At 33.1% G+C, this 14,368-nt stretch overlaps 2 protein-coding genes across 4 annotated transcripts in view; both read left to right on the top strand.

Annotated features, from left to right (window-relative positions):
• LOC106773686 (ubiquinone biosynthesis protein COQ4 homolog, mitochondrial) overlaps positions 1 to 4,696 on the top strand; it is a 6,842-nt gene extending 2,146 nt beyond the window's left edge. Inside the window, exons 1-3 of one of the 3 annotated variants that reach the window (XM_014660419.2) lie at positions 2,653 to 2,752; positions 3,407 to 3,621; positions 3,978 to 4,696. In XM_014660419.2, the coding sequence (XP_014515905.1) occupies positions 3,439 to 3,621; positions 3,978 to 4,469 (675 nt within the window). In that variant the 5' untranslated portion in view covers positions 2,653 to 2,752; positions 3,407 to 3,438 and the 3' untranslated portion in view covers positions 4,470 to 4,696. Of the gene's footprint in view, positions 1 to 2,652; positions 2,753 to 3,390; positions 3,622 to 3,977 lie in introns of those variants that run through there. The other 2 variants (XM_014660420.2, XM_022786102.1) reach the window with 2 other exon arrangements.
• Positions 4,697 to 8,372: 3,676 nt separating this feature from the next.
• LOC106774046 (mitogen-activated protein kinase homolog MMK2) lies at positions 8,373 to 14,343 on the top strand. The gene is made up of 6 exons (XM_014660858.2): positions 8,373 to 8,797; positions 9,538 to 9,667; positions 10,347 to 10,484; positions 11,648 to 11,980; positions 12,878 to 13,061; positions 13,713 to 14,343. Exons 1-6 carry the CDS (start codon positions 8,640 to 8,642, stop codon positions 13,886 to 13,888), a joined length of 1,119 nt encoding a protein of 372 aa, XP_014516344.1. The 5' UTR covers positions 8,373 to 8,639; the 3' UTR covers positions 13,889 to 14,343.
• The last annotated feature ends 25 nt before the right edge of the window (positions 14,344 to 14,368 follow it).

Here is a 14,368-nt window from a genome sequence, read left to right on the forward strand (position 1 = left end):
TTAAAAAAATAATGTTTTAAAGGTTCTCAGCGCGTGTGTGATCGCACGCATCGTCCTCGTGCTGGGACCTTTCTTCCTTTTACAAATTAAAAAAAAAATAATAATGTTTTAAAGGTTCTCAACACGTGTGTGATCACACGCATCGTTCTCGTGCTAAGAACCTTTTTCCTTTTTATATAAAAAAAAAACAAAATACAAATTTCTCAAACAAATTTTCCAACCAACTTTAGAAAGAACTACGTAACCCTGATTTCTCATTTTGAATGAGAATACGTAGGAGCAAGGTCAATCCTTGTCGGGCCCAAAAAACCAAAAAAATATTTTTGTTTCTTCATATTATTGTTTTCGGGATAGTTAAATATTTTGCAAACCACATCTTTATTCGCGCATTTAATTAAAGGTACTGCCTTCGGGCAGACGTTGTAGGGTGCTAACACCTTCCCTAAACGTAACCGACTCCCGGACCTAGAATCTGGTTTTTGTAGACCTTGCCTTATCTTTTATGGTTTTTTCCATAGTTTTCCAGAATAAACTATGGTGGCGACTCCAAAACTTTCTTAACCATTTTTTTTTCTTTGGATCGTCGTCATGTCGCGAAATCGGTTGCGACACAAATCCTAAGCATACATACATTAACTTTAGACTTGGCTATTTGGATATATGTATTGATGTAAGACTATGGCAAGTTTTGCACTTGTAGCAGTGGAACAACTTCCCCCTAGCTACCACATAAGATTAGTCCATCTACCACCTATGGCAAAAGAATCAAACCATAGACTATGACCTCTTACTACTCCTCACTACATAACCCCCTCTTGTACTTGAGATGAAGTGATTATTGGAGCGTCAAGATAACTTCATAGATTAAGTCCCTATATCAATACATCACGTTACTAAACAACCATAAGAAATTCCCCTCAAAACTCTTTTCACAACATTCTTTAACTATACATATATCCATGTTCATCAACCATCAAACATTCATAATTTTCAAACAAGTAATTAATTGAATCTATTTAAAATCAGTATAAACCAAACTAGAATAAGAAAACACATAAGTATAAAATTACTCGAAACAGGACGCTCAACGAATTAAAGAGAAAATGGGTCCAAACTTGCAGAGGAAGAAGTGGCACTCAGTGCCCCATAAATAGAGGGCTTATTGACTTCGCAACACTCAACATCTTGAAGTATAGTGGCTTTTTGACTTTGCAGAGCTCAACACCAAAACCCTATCCCTCAACGCCACACCAGAATTTAGCAACTTCAAAACCTGATCTGGATGCACTCAAGACCTATCCAAATGCTCAAATTAGTATCTTTGAAACTTTAATTTATTTGAAAACATGTTTGTACTTCAAATTTGATACCAATTTATTCGTTTTGTCAAAGACTTAGTCCATTAAATCAAACCAACTACCCAAAAACTCATACATCAGATTTCACATACTACAAACCAAATTTTTAGTGAACTAAGTAGCTAACCAAGTCATAATTAACATGAATAAGATGCCAAACTCCAAGTTCTCTCATAAAACAACTCTTATAAAATTCCACTTGTCAGAACCCCATTTTGACTAGAAATCAACCATTTCTCCAACCTATTATCAAACCAAAGTTCAATAGCTAATTGTTCCACTAAAACAACAACTTATCATCCACATATCATAGAAAATCAAGCACAACTCAACAAGTATTTCACAACAAGAATTCACCATATCAACTACCAATTTCAATATGTAGCATGATACACTATCATAGAATTCACAATAGATGTATATAACAAATTTCATACAATTCTATCATACCAAATTAGATTATCAAACTTCTTAAAGCTTTAGAACAAATATTTAACTTTCCTTACCTATTAAAAGCTTACAAAACTCTAAAGAACATAAAATTGTTTCCTTAACTTAAGTAACTCTATTCGTTTCTATAAAATACTGAATCATGATCAGGAGTATGCGGTTAAAACTACATATTAGTGGATAACCTAAAAGAGGACTCAAACGATACATGTGACAGAACCAACATTCCATGCGTTAGAAAATACAAAATAAGAGAAAATAACAAAAACTAACTTAAATTAGTTGGATTTAAATAAAAATTTCAAACAAATAACTTGGAAATTAATACTCTGAAAATTCTATTTATACCTTTTGTTTTTTTTAATATTAAAATAGCATGTTTTATTATTTAAAACATTTTATCAGCTTTTTTAAATTTTATTTTTAGATTCTAAATATATATATATATATATATATATATATATATATATATATATTATAACTAATTTTAATAAAAAATATAGTATTAAAACTATATTATTAAATAACGTATATAATTTTGTTATTTGTATTAAATAAGAAATAAGAAATATATTACATTGTTAAAATGCTTATCTAAGAACTTTAAATCTCAATTTAAAATATGCTGTGTTGCATTAATTATATTACTAAACAACACTTAAAAAATAAAATTTAAAATCATCAAATATTTTTACGGAACTAAATAGACACGAAGTCATATTTATTTTATAAGAAGTAAAAAACATATTTAAATTAATAAAAAAAGCATTAGATAAAGTAGGGAAAAAATGTTTCTTCAAAAAAAAAAAATTAAAAAGAAAAATACAAGTATATATATTTATGTAATACTTTAGGACCAAACTAATTATAAATTCTGTAAAATCAGACAAGGCAGGTTCTTCACTTTCCGAAAAACTTTTCCCCTCTTACTGGTCTTCTTCCAGGTAAACAACCTTCGCTCTTTGCTTCCAAGGATTTCTCTCTCCATAATTTGTCTTTTCATTTTTTCTTGTTCCTTTTCTCTGTGCTCCTTTTCCAATTAATCTGATAATGGATGGTTGTCTTTGGTTTGATGCGCTGAAAGTGTTCGGTAGCCGTTCTAACAGTTTTATTTTTCGGATAAAATGTTTTAGACTTGCCTAATTGATATTAGGATGTTTGATGTTTTATGGTTTTGATGTTTCCTATAATAATTAGTTCTATACTAAGGGTGTTGGTTCATTATTTATTGCTCTTGCCTAGTTTAATTTGAATGTTAATCATTCATCAAGACCAAAAGTCATTTTTTTTTGGAGCGGTACTTTTTCGTTGAAACAGTGATTCCCATTTAGTAAGAAGGAATAGCGGAAATGATTCGTGCTCCGCTTCCAAACTCAGGCGACTAGCTCTTCAAGCTTCATGATTTTCCATTACACTCTTATTTTTTGGGTTCACTTTCCTTTGATTTCGGTTACTACTAGGGTTTCACGATCTTCAATAACACTCACATTTTATTTCTTTCCCCTCCGCTTGATTTGTTCTCGTTTTCTCAGCTTTTGTTGAATAAAAATTTGATAAAATTGGTTTTCTTTCTGACAAATAGTGATGTATGGAATCAGATTGGCAAGGGAGTTTTGGTTAGTTATCTGCAATGATAGAAGGTAGTAGAATCCGGTTGAAGACATGGCAGCAGGCTGCTGTGGCAATGGGTTCGGCAGTGGGGGCATTGTTGGACCCTCGAAGAGCAGATTTAATAGCGGCTCTTGGTGAAACGACTGGAAAGCCTGCTTTTGAGAAAGTTCTTCAGAGGATGAAGAGTTGCCCTGAAGGGAGGGTGAGCTAGTTTATTTTATTCTAATCTTATTAGTTTTTGGTTAATATGGATATTCTCCTTGCCCATGTTGTTTTGGATGTAGATTTATTCTATTTGCCTTTTGTTGGATGCTCTATAGCTAGTACTAGCAACAACCATAGTTTATTTGTTCTTGAGATAACAAAGAGTTTAGGATCAGGTGATGGGTGGCCCTTGGTTTTACTCATTGATAAAAGTGATTATGAACACCTATTACATATCACTAACAATCACTATCATTCTTATCACTAAATTAATTGGCATTACTTTTTGCCTGTTGAAGCATACAATTATGCCACATCAAACCAATCATTTTCTTTTATAATTCTGATTTATAGGCTGTGTTATTGGAGCGCCCTCGTGTTGTTTCTGCAAATGTCGGACATGCCTGGGACCTGCCGGAAAACACATTCGGTGCTGCCTATGCTAGGTTTATGGGATCTAGGAACTTTTCACCAGATGATCGACCTCCTGTTCGGTTCATGGATACAGATGAACTGGCCTATGTAACAATGAGAGCTCGTGAAGTGCATGACTTCTGGCATACCCTTTTTGACCTTCCCACTAACTTGATTGGGGAGACAGCGTTGAAGGTTATTGAGTTTGAGCAGATGGGCCTTCCTATGTGCCTGCTGTCCGTTGTAGGGGGCACCGCTAGATTCAGTGGAAAGCAGAGGAAATTGTTTTATCAGCATTACTTCCCCTGGGCTATTCGTGCTGGCATGCAATGCACTGATCTTATGTGTGTGTATTATGAGCGGCATTTTCATGAAGACTTGGAAGATGTTCGCAGAAAACTGCAAATTGTTCCTGCTCCCGTTGTTCCTTAGCTGTATGTATTCGGGCCTGAAAGTTGTCTTGGTGATGGCATTGTGCTAGAGCTTTGCTATCCATATTTTGGAATAAAATCAACTGTACAACCTTTTCCTCTAATATCTTAGTCAATTAGTTTTGTATTTGTTGGATTTTATCATATGATCAGTAAAATAGACTTACATTACAATCACAACTTCTATTTTTCAACATATGATCAGTAAAATAGACTTACATTACGTTATACTTTTGTTCTTCTTGTATCAATAGTGATTTATCAATCCATGTGATTGCAAATTTCTAATCACTGACTTTATTTGTCTTACCGGCTAGCGGTATGCAGAAACCACTTGTGAACCAAACCAAACTGCGAAACACACAGAATTAAATACAAATAATCAAACTTAAAACAATTTAATTACCACTTTCTCAAAACAGTTCGGTTAGGCAAACTAATTTGCTTAAGTATTTTTTTGAGCTACATGCAAATTTATAAATACTTAAAGGCCAAATAGCATGTCTTTTTTAAAGATTCTGAACTTACTCTTTCAAAATTTTCAAGCCCTATCATCAAGAGCCTTGTCTCTTAATTTTGTATGCAAACTCCATATGAACCCTTTACTTCAGAATTTTCAAACGCTAGCTCCAAATCACCATTGTGAGGTAGGGATTTTGTCTCTTCATCTCTGATCACATGAATTAAGCCTCACTGTGATTCAATTCTTCTAAGTTGTTTGTTCTTGTTTCGGTCCTTTCGGCCGGCCCATATATCAGATTGAACGGATTTATTGACTCAGCATTCACATTCATGAAGGGCTGGTAAGAAATAATATTACATCGTCTTATTTATCCATACAAGCCTGACTTAAATCGTATATATGACCAAGTGTAAAAAATTTAATGATTAGCGAGAATTTTTTTTGGTTGCTAGGTAAAAAATGTAGTGCTTTTCTGACGATGCAATTTAACTAATATTCATGTTTCATCTTTTGCTTATGTTAACGTATGAATATGGGATGATCATCATCTGATGGGTTATGCAAGTTAAAACCTGATTGTGTGTATGCTTTTTAAGATTTGAACATTAAGCACTCTTTTTGATGTGTGCATTGTTGTGTTTACTTATCTCTATTTGGGTGATTGCTTTGTGGGTGTTTATGGCATGCTGTTAATGATGCCTGGATCCTAAATTTCGCATGTCTCTTGCAAAAGTTTCAGAAAATTGCAGGAACTATTAGTAGCTTATAATTCTAGTCTCCCTACTTCAACTGTGGTAAAATTGGTATGTGGTTTTTGAACGTTTGTACCTAAAATTGACTTTGGTTAGACTTGATTTTTTAGTGAAGTGATTTATGTTTGTTGGATGTTTTTATCCTGAAACCCAGTTTACTATAAAACTTGGCTAGTTTTTCAATCCAGTTGAAAAGCTACTATTTGTCATTCTAGTCAAATCTAGCTTTGCAGCAAAACCAGTTTTACTTAGCAATAATCAAAGAACCATAATTTTATAAAATCAAGTCTGCTGTGAAAATCAATTCTTATTATTCCCATGCTGTAAGAGCAAACACAATTTTAGTATATCATGCAGATATAGTTGAATGTGTGGAGCCTTATGTGAATGCCAGTTTGATGATTCGGTGTTGGGAGTTTATCTCAGTTTCAATTATTTTGTTCAAAATATCATGCAGATGGAATTGGATGTGCTGAGCCTTTTATGAAGGAGAGTTTGATGATGCGGTTGAGAAGTTATCTTGATCTGAATTATTTTGTTTGCATGCTACATGTTCAATAAATGCTAGATTTCTAGAAAACATGATGATAGGCCCATATCATATAAAATTCTGATTCTAGCTTCACTTATTAATGGAACCTTATCTGTTTTGTATATCAAGCTTTCATTACTACTTTATTATGGATGGAAACAGATGAAGCTTATTAATACCTTCTGTTATATTGACCTGTCGATTGACATTGTCAAATTGCTTTTGCCCTGTGACAAGTCAATCTGGCCCGTTATTCAATCACTTTATCATCAGCCCCTGTTCTAAGTTATTCTGAAGATCTGTTTTCAGTTGATTCGTCGTTATTCGTGAATTAATAATTGTCAACAATAATCTAATTTACTATCTTTACTCGTTTTTGGAAAATCTTTCACTTGCTACTTTTATGTGTCACTATAATCTGTAAACTGTATATTGTATCTGTTCATAACAAAAACATATGGTCTAAACTAACCGAAACTGATATTTTCTAATGTTACAGTCGCAAATTGTTTTCAGTACAACTATGATATCATAAGGGATTGTCCTATAATTTATAGTTTGATATTTCTTTATGGTTCTTATTGCTGTTAGCATATTATTGTTAGATTCTATCTCAAATTCTGGACAATAGAAACCACGGAATGAATGATAATGTCAATTGGATAAAAGCCTCAAGAGTATCAGAGTTTTCAGATGAACTTGACAGCCTATGTTTCCGAGTCATGTCTTATGGATTTTGTTTCTATTCATTTTTGGACCACAATCTGGGAAAGTTTCTATCTTTGCAAATTCCATGACCACACTTCGGGCCAGGGATAAAAACAAGGACCTAAAGCAAAGTCTAAGAAAGAAACCGAAGACCAAGTATTTGGCATATAAAGAAACAAAGATTTTGATTAAAATTAAACATTGACTGTAAAATTTACTCATAATTTGCATCTGGTTTTCAGAGAATTCATTCCTGATAACACCATTTTTATCAATCTTGTAAGTAAGTTTGGGTGTTCAAAATAAAGAGTAAAACAATTCTTGTTCGTGCTACGTTGACGATGACTTGGACTTGTATTTATTTCACAAAAAAAAAAAACAGAAATTTCATTGACTTGACTTTGATAGGTGCAAAGCAAATTACTTTGACAATTTATGAAAATATGGTAAATGCAAAGTCGGTGTTTTCCAGAGTAGAATCACGTTTATTATAAACTTTTTTACGTGTTCGTTACTTTACATGATAGCAGAGATGTCAAAAAAAATTGTTTAACTAAAATTGAATGATGATACAATTTCTAAACTATGAACTGACATGCATATAAATATTGTTAATCTGAATACGTAAACATCTGAGACTTTCTATTAAATAGTTTTTATCAGTTCTTTTATAAAGTTAATGTTCTAATGTTACTTTGATGTAAAAAATATAGACCATGTTGGTTGTGCATTATTGGAGTAATCGAAATATTTCATTTGTTGTAAATGTTTGAAATATTACGCAACATAAGAAAAAAAAAATTAAATACGTGGCTATATATGACAATCTGGTTATATATTTCCAAATATAAAAAAATAGTGGTGTTCTTCATCACCCATGACTATTGTTTTAATCTTTACCTTTTTTCTAAACTTCCTATTAAATTCCATACCACGAGTTTGAAGATAATAATAAAAGATCTTGTACTTGCATTGAAATTGCATAAACCAGTTTCAAAGTTGGAGCTCTGAATTGACCAAAACAACGAAAATGTTGGAGCTTTGCTGTCTTTTTTTTTTTTGTTTTATTTTTCCTTTTTTAAGTTAATAATACTCTACTTGAAGTAAACAAAGCAGCATATTGATATTTTTGCAATTTTTTTAACACCAGAACCATAAAATTATTCATTGAGAAACGGTTCATTTTAATTTTTATATATACACTTTTTCGTTTTGGTTTGATTTTCAAAAATTCCGTACTACATAAATTAAAGCAATGTACATAGAAATCAGAGTAAATAACTTCTAAGTGAATTAAAAGAATAATTTTTGGATGTAATGAGCAGATATAGAACTAAATATGTAATTAAACCTATAAAAAGTAATGATAAAACTATGATTTTCGAGGAACGAAGATGAAGTTGAACAAAAAGGGTAATCAAAATAATAAACAAATGAGGAAGAAAGGATTGGAAATGGAAAATCACAGACAGCACACCAACGTTGATGAAAAAAAGTGAAAAGAAAAGTCAATAAGATCACGGGTTCACACATGCGTGTCCGCTAGAAAAGCCTCAGACTCTTACCACTCTTTCTCTCTCTATGTCTTGAAACCGAAGTGCCTCAAAGTTAGCTCCTTTTCCACTCTGAATCACTCTATTTATATTGGGTCTTTCCTCCGGTTCCTTCTGAGTTTTTGGTTTGAATTGAGTTGAGAAGAGGTCATAGATACAAGACATGTCTGGTGTTGAGTCTGACCACAACAACATCAAAGGGGTACCAACTCATGGTGGACGCTACATTCAGTACAATATCTATGGCAACCTCTTCGAAGTTTCCAGAAAGTATGTCCCTCCTATTCGCCCTGTGGGTAGAGGTGCTTATGGTATTGTTTGGTAAGTCAAAAGTCCCTTTCTTTTTCTGGTGTTTTCTTTTGCTGAATTTATTACATTTGTTTTGTTGTTTGTTGCCTTTTGGGTAAAGGGGTTTTCTTGCTTTGAGCTATGTTGCTGTACTTTCCTATTCTGGTCTAGGATTAGCTGACTTTAGGAGCAAAGACTGGTTTTTCTTACTGATCAAACCCCCTTTGTTAAGAATTAAGTAATTATTTTTTTTCTTTTTGCTTTTGAATTCTGTCATTCTTTAGTTATGTTTGGTCTGGTTGTTGACTTATTGAAGATTGGATTGGTTATGTTAGTTTGATGGTGAGGGAGACCAGTTTTGAGCTCAAATTGTTGCATTTTTCTTGTTTTTGATTACAAATTGCCGTATCTTGATGGGATTCCTGTGTTACTCGTTCTCAGACACTGTTTTTGTAGATTTTAAAATGTTGGCCAGGTGCGTAGACTTTCAAATCTCTTCCAATTTTGGTTTTTATGTTTATTCAGTTGTTCATACTATAATTTTGCTGGAGTCAAAATGGAAAACGAGATGAGATCATTCCTTTTTTGTCCTCCTGTGATACTGATGCTGTTAACAGCGTAGTTCTTTGTATTTCAAGATTCAATTACACGGAGTACAATGTATATGTTCTGGATTGTGTATTAAATTTTGGGTCTGACTAGGAGTTCACTTTATTTTCTGTTATCAAAGATGTGTAGAACATTAAGAATTTTTTTTTTTTTGTTTCCTTCAGTGCTGCTGTAAATGCGGAGACAGGAGAGGAAGTTGCCATTAAGAAGGTTGGCAATGCATTTGACAACAGAATAGATGCCAAGAGGACCTTACGAGAAATTAAACTTCTTCGGCACATGGATCATGCAAACGTAATTTTTATGCTTTTTACCTGCATTCATCTACAGCTTGTTTTCTTCAATGTTATTGTTGATTTTAAGTATTTACTTCCCTGTGTGTGAATTTTATTTGTCCTATTATTACTTTCTTTATTCATTTTATTCTTTGTTTCTTCGCCATTGTCCGTTGCTTCTGTAAAAGCTTTGGTTTGTAGCGTTTGATGTTGCATTTTGAACAAGAAGAAATGACATAGTGCAGCATCTTGTAATGTGATTGCACTGATATACCTCTATGGATTTTTTTATACCTAATATTTTCACCTTATGCATAGATTTATGCTCTGTTAGGCTGAACATTTTACAAACAACCTAGTTAATGCTATCTATCTATCTTCATTTCTGACAATCTTAATTTAGCATAGTTAAATATGTTCTGAATGAAATAAATATTTATCAAAAGCATACTTTTTGAGTTGGACTTTCTTGACATTAGTGCTATAATTTTATTCAAATGCTTTTTATATGCTTGAATGCATTTCATTTATTGAAGTCAGTTTATGGTAAAATCTTTTGATCTTAGTTGTAGAAAATACTTGTCTAGTTCTCTCGGTATTCTTGTCTTTGCTTCATTTCCTCCTTCAGTTTTGACTCTAAATTTCATTAGCATTCAACTTACTAAGATTACTGCTTATCAATTATTTTTTCAATGCAGATTATGTCCATTAGAGATATTATACGACCTCCTCAGAAGGAAAACTTCAATGATGTATACCTTGTTTCCGAGTTAATGGACACAGATCTCCATCAAATAATACGTTCCAATCAACCACTGACTGATGATCATTGTCGGGTTAGTACTTTAATTAGTTTTAGCTTATGACTTTTAGTCTGTGTAGTTTGAAGACTTTATATCAAACAGCTTTATTAATGTACTCTCTTTTGCTTGTATAGTGACACAAACTGGAGATAAAGCCAAAAATAAAGTGCTTAGTAGATATTTTGAACATAAATCTTTGTGTCGAGTATGCTATACCGTGCACGTGTGAAGTAGTTCCATCTTAGTTTAATAGACCTTAGTTTTTATATTCATGTTAAACTAAATTAGTGTCTTGTTTGCAGTTCAATGTTTTACGCTGCAACAGCTACAATACTGTAGTTGCATCGTTGTTACTTTCTGCAAACTTTTACTTCCAATATCATGTCAATGGCGTAAATTAATTTGTTTTGGCATGCTTTACACTTGAGCCAACTATTGAATTTGCATGACACCGGACTTGAATCTGTGCCTCTACAATGATACATATTTTCTTATGGTCAGGATTTGAACAATAACATCGTGCATGGATAATACCTTACCTGATTACTCTCTTTGACTTTGCATATAAACATTATATGGTAGCCACTCTCTAAAGTTTAGACCTATTATTAACTTTTATCTGAGGTATTCTTTTGATGAAAATTTTCCTCCATCTTCTACCTATTTTTTGGTGTTGATTTGTGACTTCATTTCATTGTTATTAATAAATTCAATCATTGGAAAGATCATGCTTTCGTTTTCATCTGTATTAATATTTGTGGACAAAACTTTGGTCTCCAGTTATGTGAAAAATGTGATATAAGTCTGAGCTGAATGTGTACAACAGACTAGAGAAAATATTTTAGTACGAATTTGTTTTATAATTTACATTGATATACTGATTTACCTTGGAATTTTCTTAGTAATTTAATCTTCTTGCTTTGGTTTAAATTGGTTAATGACATTCGATGTTTTATTTATCAAATCAATAGGTAAATTGTAATTATACTTATGAACATCCTGAAGAGCCTGGAACCTTGGAAGACTGAATGAAGCTCAGTCCGTGTACTAGGTGGTGTCGGTCTCCTATCTTGCTTGTGGGGTCCACATCATCTATTACACTGCTTGGACTTAGTGTGGTCTTTAAGGCTTCTGGCAGTGTAGCATGTTTTTTATATTTCTTACAGTAACTCTTAAGTTCTTTCTTTTTTCCCCAGTATTTTCTGTATCAATTGCTTCGAGGACTCAAATATGTACATTCAGCAAATGTTTTGCACCGTGATCTAAAGCCTAGCAATTTGCTATTGAATGCCAATTGTGACCTTAAGATTGCCGATTTCGGCCTTGCTAGAACTACATCTGAAACTGATTTTATGACCGAGTATGTGGTCACTCGATGGTACCGAGCTCCCGAGTTACTTCTTAATTGTTCAGAATATACCGCAGCCATTGATATATGGTCTGTTGGTTGCATACTTGGAGAAATCATAACAAGACAGCCTCTCTTTCCTGGCAAAGATTATGTTCATCAGCTGAGACTAGTCACAGAGGTATTAGTTTGATATCATACTTCTGATTACTAGCATAAATCTATTGAGACTGGCTATGTTCTTATTTATTTGTATTTCTTTTGTCTCTTTTAGATCTGGAAGTTGGATCTACTTGTAAACTAGAGTTCCAACTTCTACAGCTTTATGCAATTGTGAATTGTGGGTGTCAAGCTTTGGTGAAATGCTGTTGGTACTTTGATTATTTGAAGCTTTTGTTTATTTCCATCAAATTAGTATGATAGGATTTGGGGAAAATTCAAGGCAAAAACAACTGAGTTTTTGAAGGATTGAATATTTTAACTGTCTGCCCAATGATTCAGGTCTGGTGGCATAAGAATTTTACTTTGAAATAAATAATATGAAAAGAAAAGCTATGCATCAGTCATGTCACTTGTGCCCAAATGAAAAAGATGCATGCATCACATCAGTAAGATTTTGGATCTTTATACTTATGTCTTCTGGATTTTACAACCTGTATCACCATGTGGAAATGTAAAATTACAAAATTCTATACCAGTTTTAAAGTTCTGAAATGTTATAGGCTTTTATTTATGGACATGGTATTTGTGGTCCTTGTCTTTACAGTAGTTTTACTAGTAGAGTAGACCATATGATGTTATTGCAAAACAGTAAAGAATTGTATTCTCTATGACTACTTTTGTACCCTTGGTTTCTTTTGGCGTTTTGAGAACCTAAGGAAATCATATATGTAAGAAATGAAAATTGATGAAATTAAGAATGCTTATATAGTCCCTGATCCATTCCGTTCAAGCTTATCAATAGATTCAGATTATACAGTTTCCTGGTAGAATGTAAAGTTTCATCTTTCATGTTTTTTAGATCTCTTACTGACTTAAAACTAACACTGCGATGACAATTCTCATTTCTTTCAAAAAGCTGATTGGTTCACCCGATGATGCGAGCCTTGGATTTCTACGAAGTGATAATGCTCGTAGATATGTAAAACAGCTTCCCCAGTATCCAAAGCAAAACTTTTCTGCTAGATTTCCCAGCATGTCTCCTGGTGCTGTTGATTTGCTAGAGAAGATGCTTATCTTTGATCCTAACAGGCGTATTACAGGTATTCATCATGCAGAACTATTTCCCCAGTTTTATGAATAGCTGTGACTTTTATTGTTCCTGGAGCAGTATATGAATAGGAATGATATGGGGACAGATGTGAAATACAAAGTTATGAACTTTAGCACCAATAAGTACCTCATGAAAAAATAAACGGGAAAAATAATTAAAATATGAGGTTACGAAATAAAAATCTGTTAAAACTTTTTCCAATTTTGTTTTGAAGGGTACCCTTGTAAGTCTGTTTAGTGTTTTCTGGCCTAGAAATCATTTCTCAGTTTAGAACAACCAAATCAATGAAATGTTTGTTTGTGGTTTAAGCGCCCTATACTCATTTTTGTTAAAATTTGTACAGGTATCTTGAACCTGTTACAGTATCTAGTTTTTGTGGTGTGGTTCTCCCAAGGTTCTTATCATAACATTAGAGTAAAGCAACTAGTTTTGTGAAGTCATTTAAACTTTATTTTGTTTCTCGTGTTTCTGAACAATATAATACCAGAAACGATGATAATGATGAGATGGGGATACAGTGATTTCTGTTAGATGTCTTTGTACAAATATTTTACAATAAGAGTGTTCATATCTATAAATGACGAGATTCTCTTTTGTCTATATTTTTATTAACTGTATCCTATTTCTTAATTCTTTTCAGTTGATGAGGCATTGAGCCACCCATACATGGCACCTCTCCACGACATCAATGAGGAACCTGTTTGCACTAGACCCTTCAGTTTTGACTTTGAGCAACCGTCATTCACTGAAGAAGATATCAAGGAACTCATCTGGAGAGAATCTGTGAAGTTCAATCCTCTTCCACCAGTCTACTGAGATTTTGTTTATATGTTGTATATGCTTAGTGAAATACCTGATAACTAATATACGTTATGACACTACTTTGGCAAGTTGCAGAGCACCACAGAACATGAAACATATTGCACATATCTGAGGTTGTTATGAGGTTTCTTTCATTTCAATCTCATCTCAGATTCTTGGATAATCATATTGTTGTGATGTACTGAGGAAAGGATCAGATGCTGTGCAGCTTTACTCAGTTTTTCAGCTGAATATTCTTGAGCTCCAACTCCTTGTTGCACTTCTATCCTTCAGTTTAGACTCGAAGACCACGCACTGAACTCATCTTGCCAGTTTTTTCATCATTTACACCAAGATAAATACATAACTTTTCATTTGTGTGGACAGAGATTATCCCATATTCCCATTGTATGACATAAAATGTAATGGTTTGTTCAGTATTCGAATAATTTAAAAAATTTCTTAAGTCAGACGTGTGCAGTTGTCCTTTTAGCA

This window comes from Vigna radiata, chromosome 9, assembly GCF_000741045.1.
Source record: "Vigna radiata var. radiata cultivar VC1973A chromosome 9, Vradiata_ver6, whole genome shotgun sequence".
Lineage (NCBI taxonomy): Eukaryota > Viridiplantae > Streptophyta > Magnoliopsida > Fabales > Fabaceae > Vigna > Vigna radiata.

Coding starts and splice junctions, on each gene's coding strand:
- LOC106774046 (XM_014660858.2), top strand. CDS start 8,640: ATGTCTGGTGTTGAGTCTGACCACAACAACATCAAAGGGGTACCAACT. Junction 9,668..10,346: donor GGCACATGGATCATGCAAAC/GTAATTTTTATG, acceptor TTTTCAATGCAG/ATTATGTCCATTAGAGATAT. Junction 13,062..13,712: donor TCCTAACAGGCGTATTACAG/GTATTCATCATG, acceptor AATTCTTTTCAG/TTGATGAGGCATTGAGCCAC.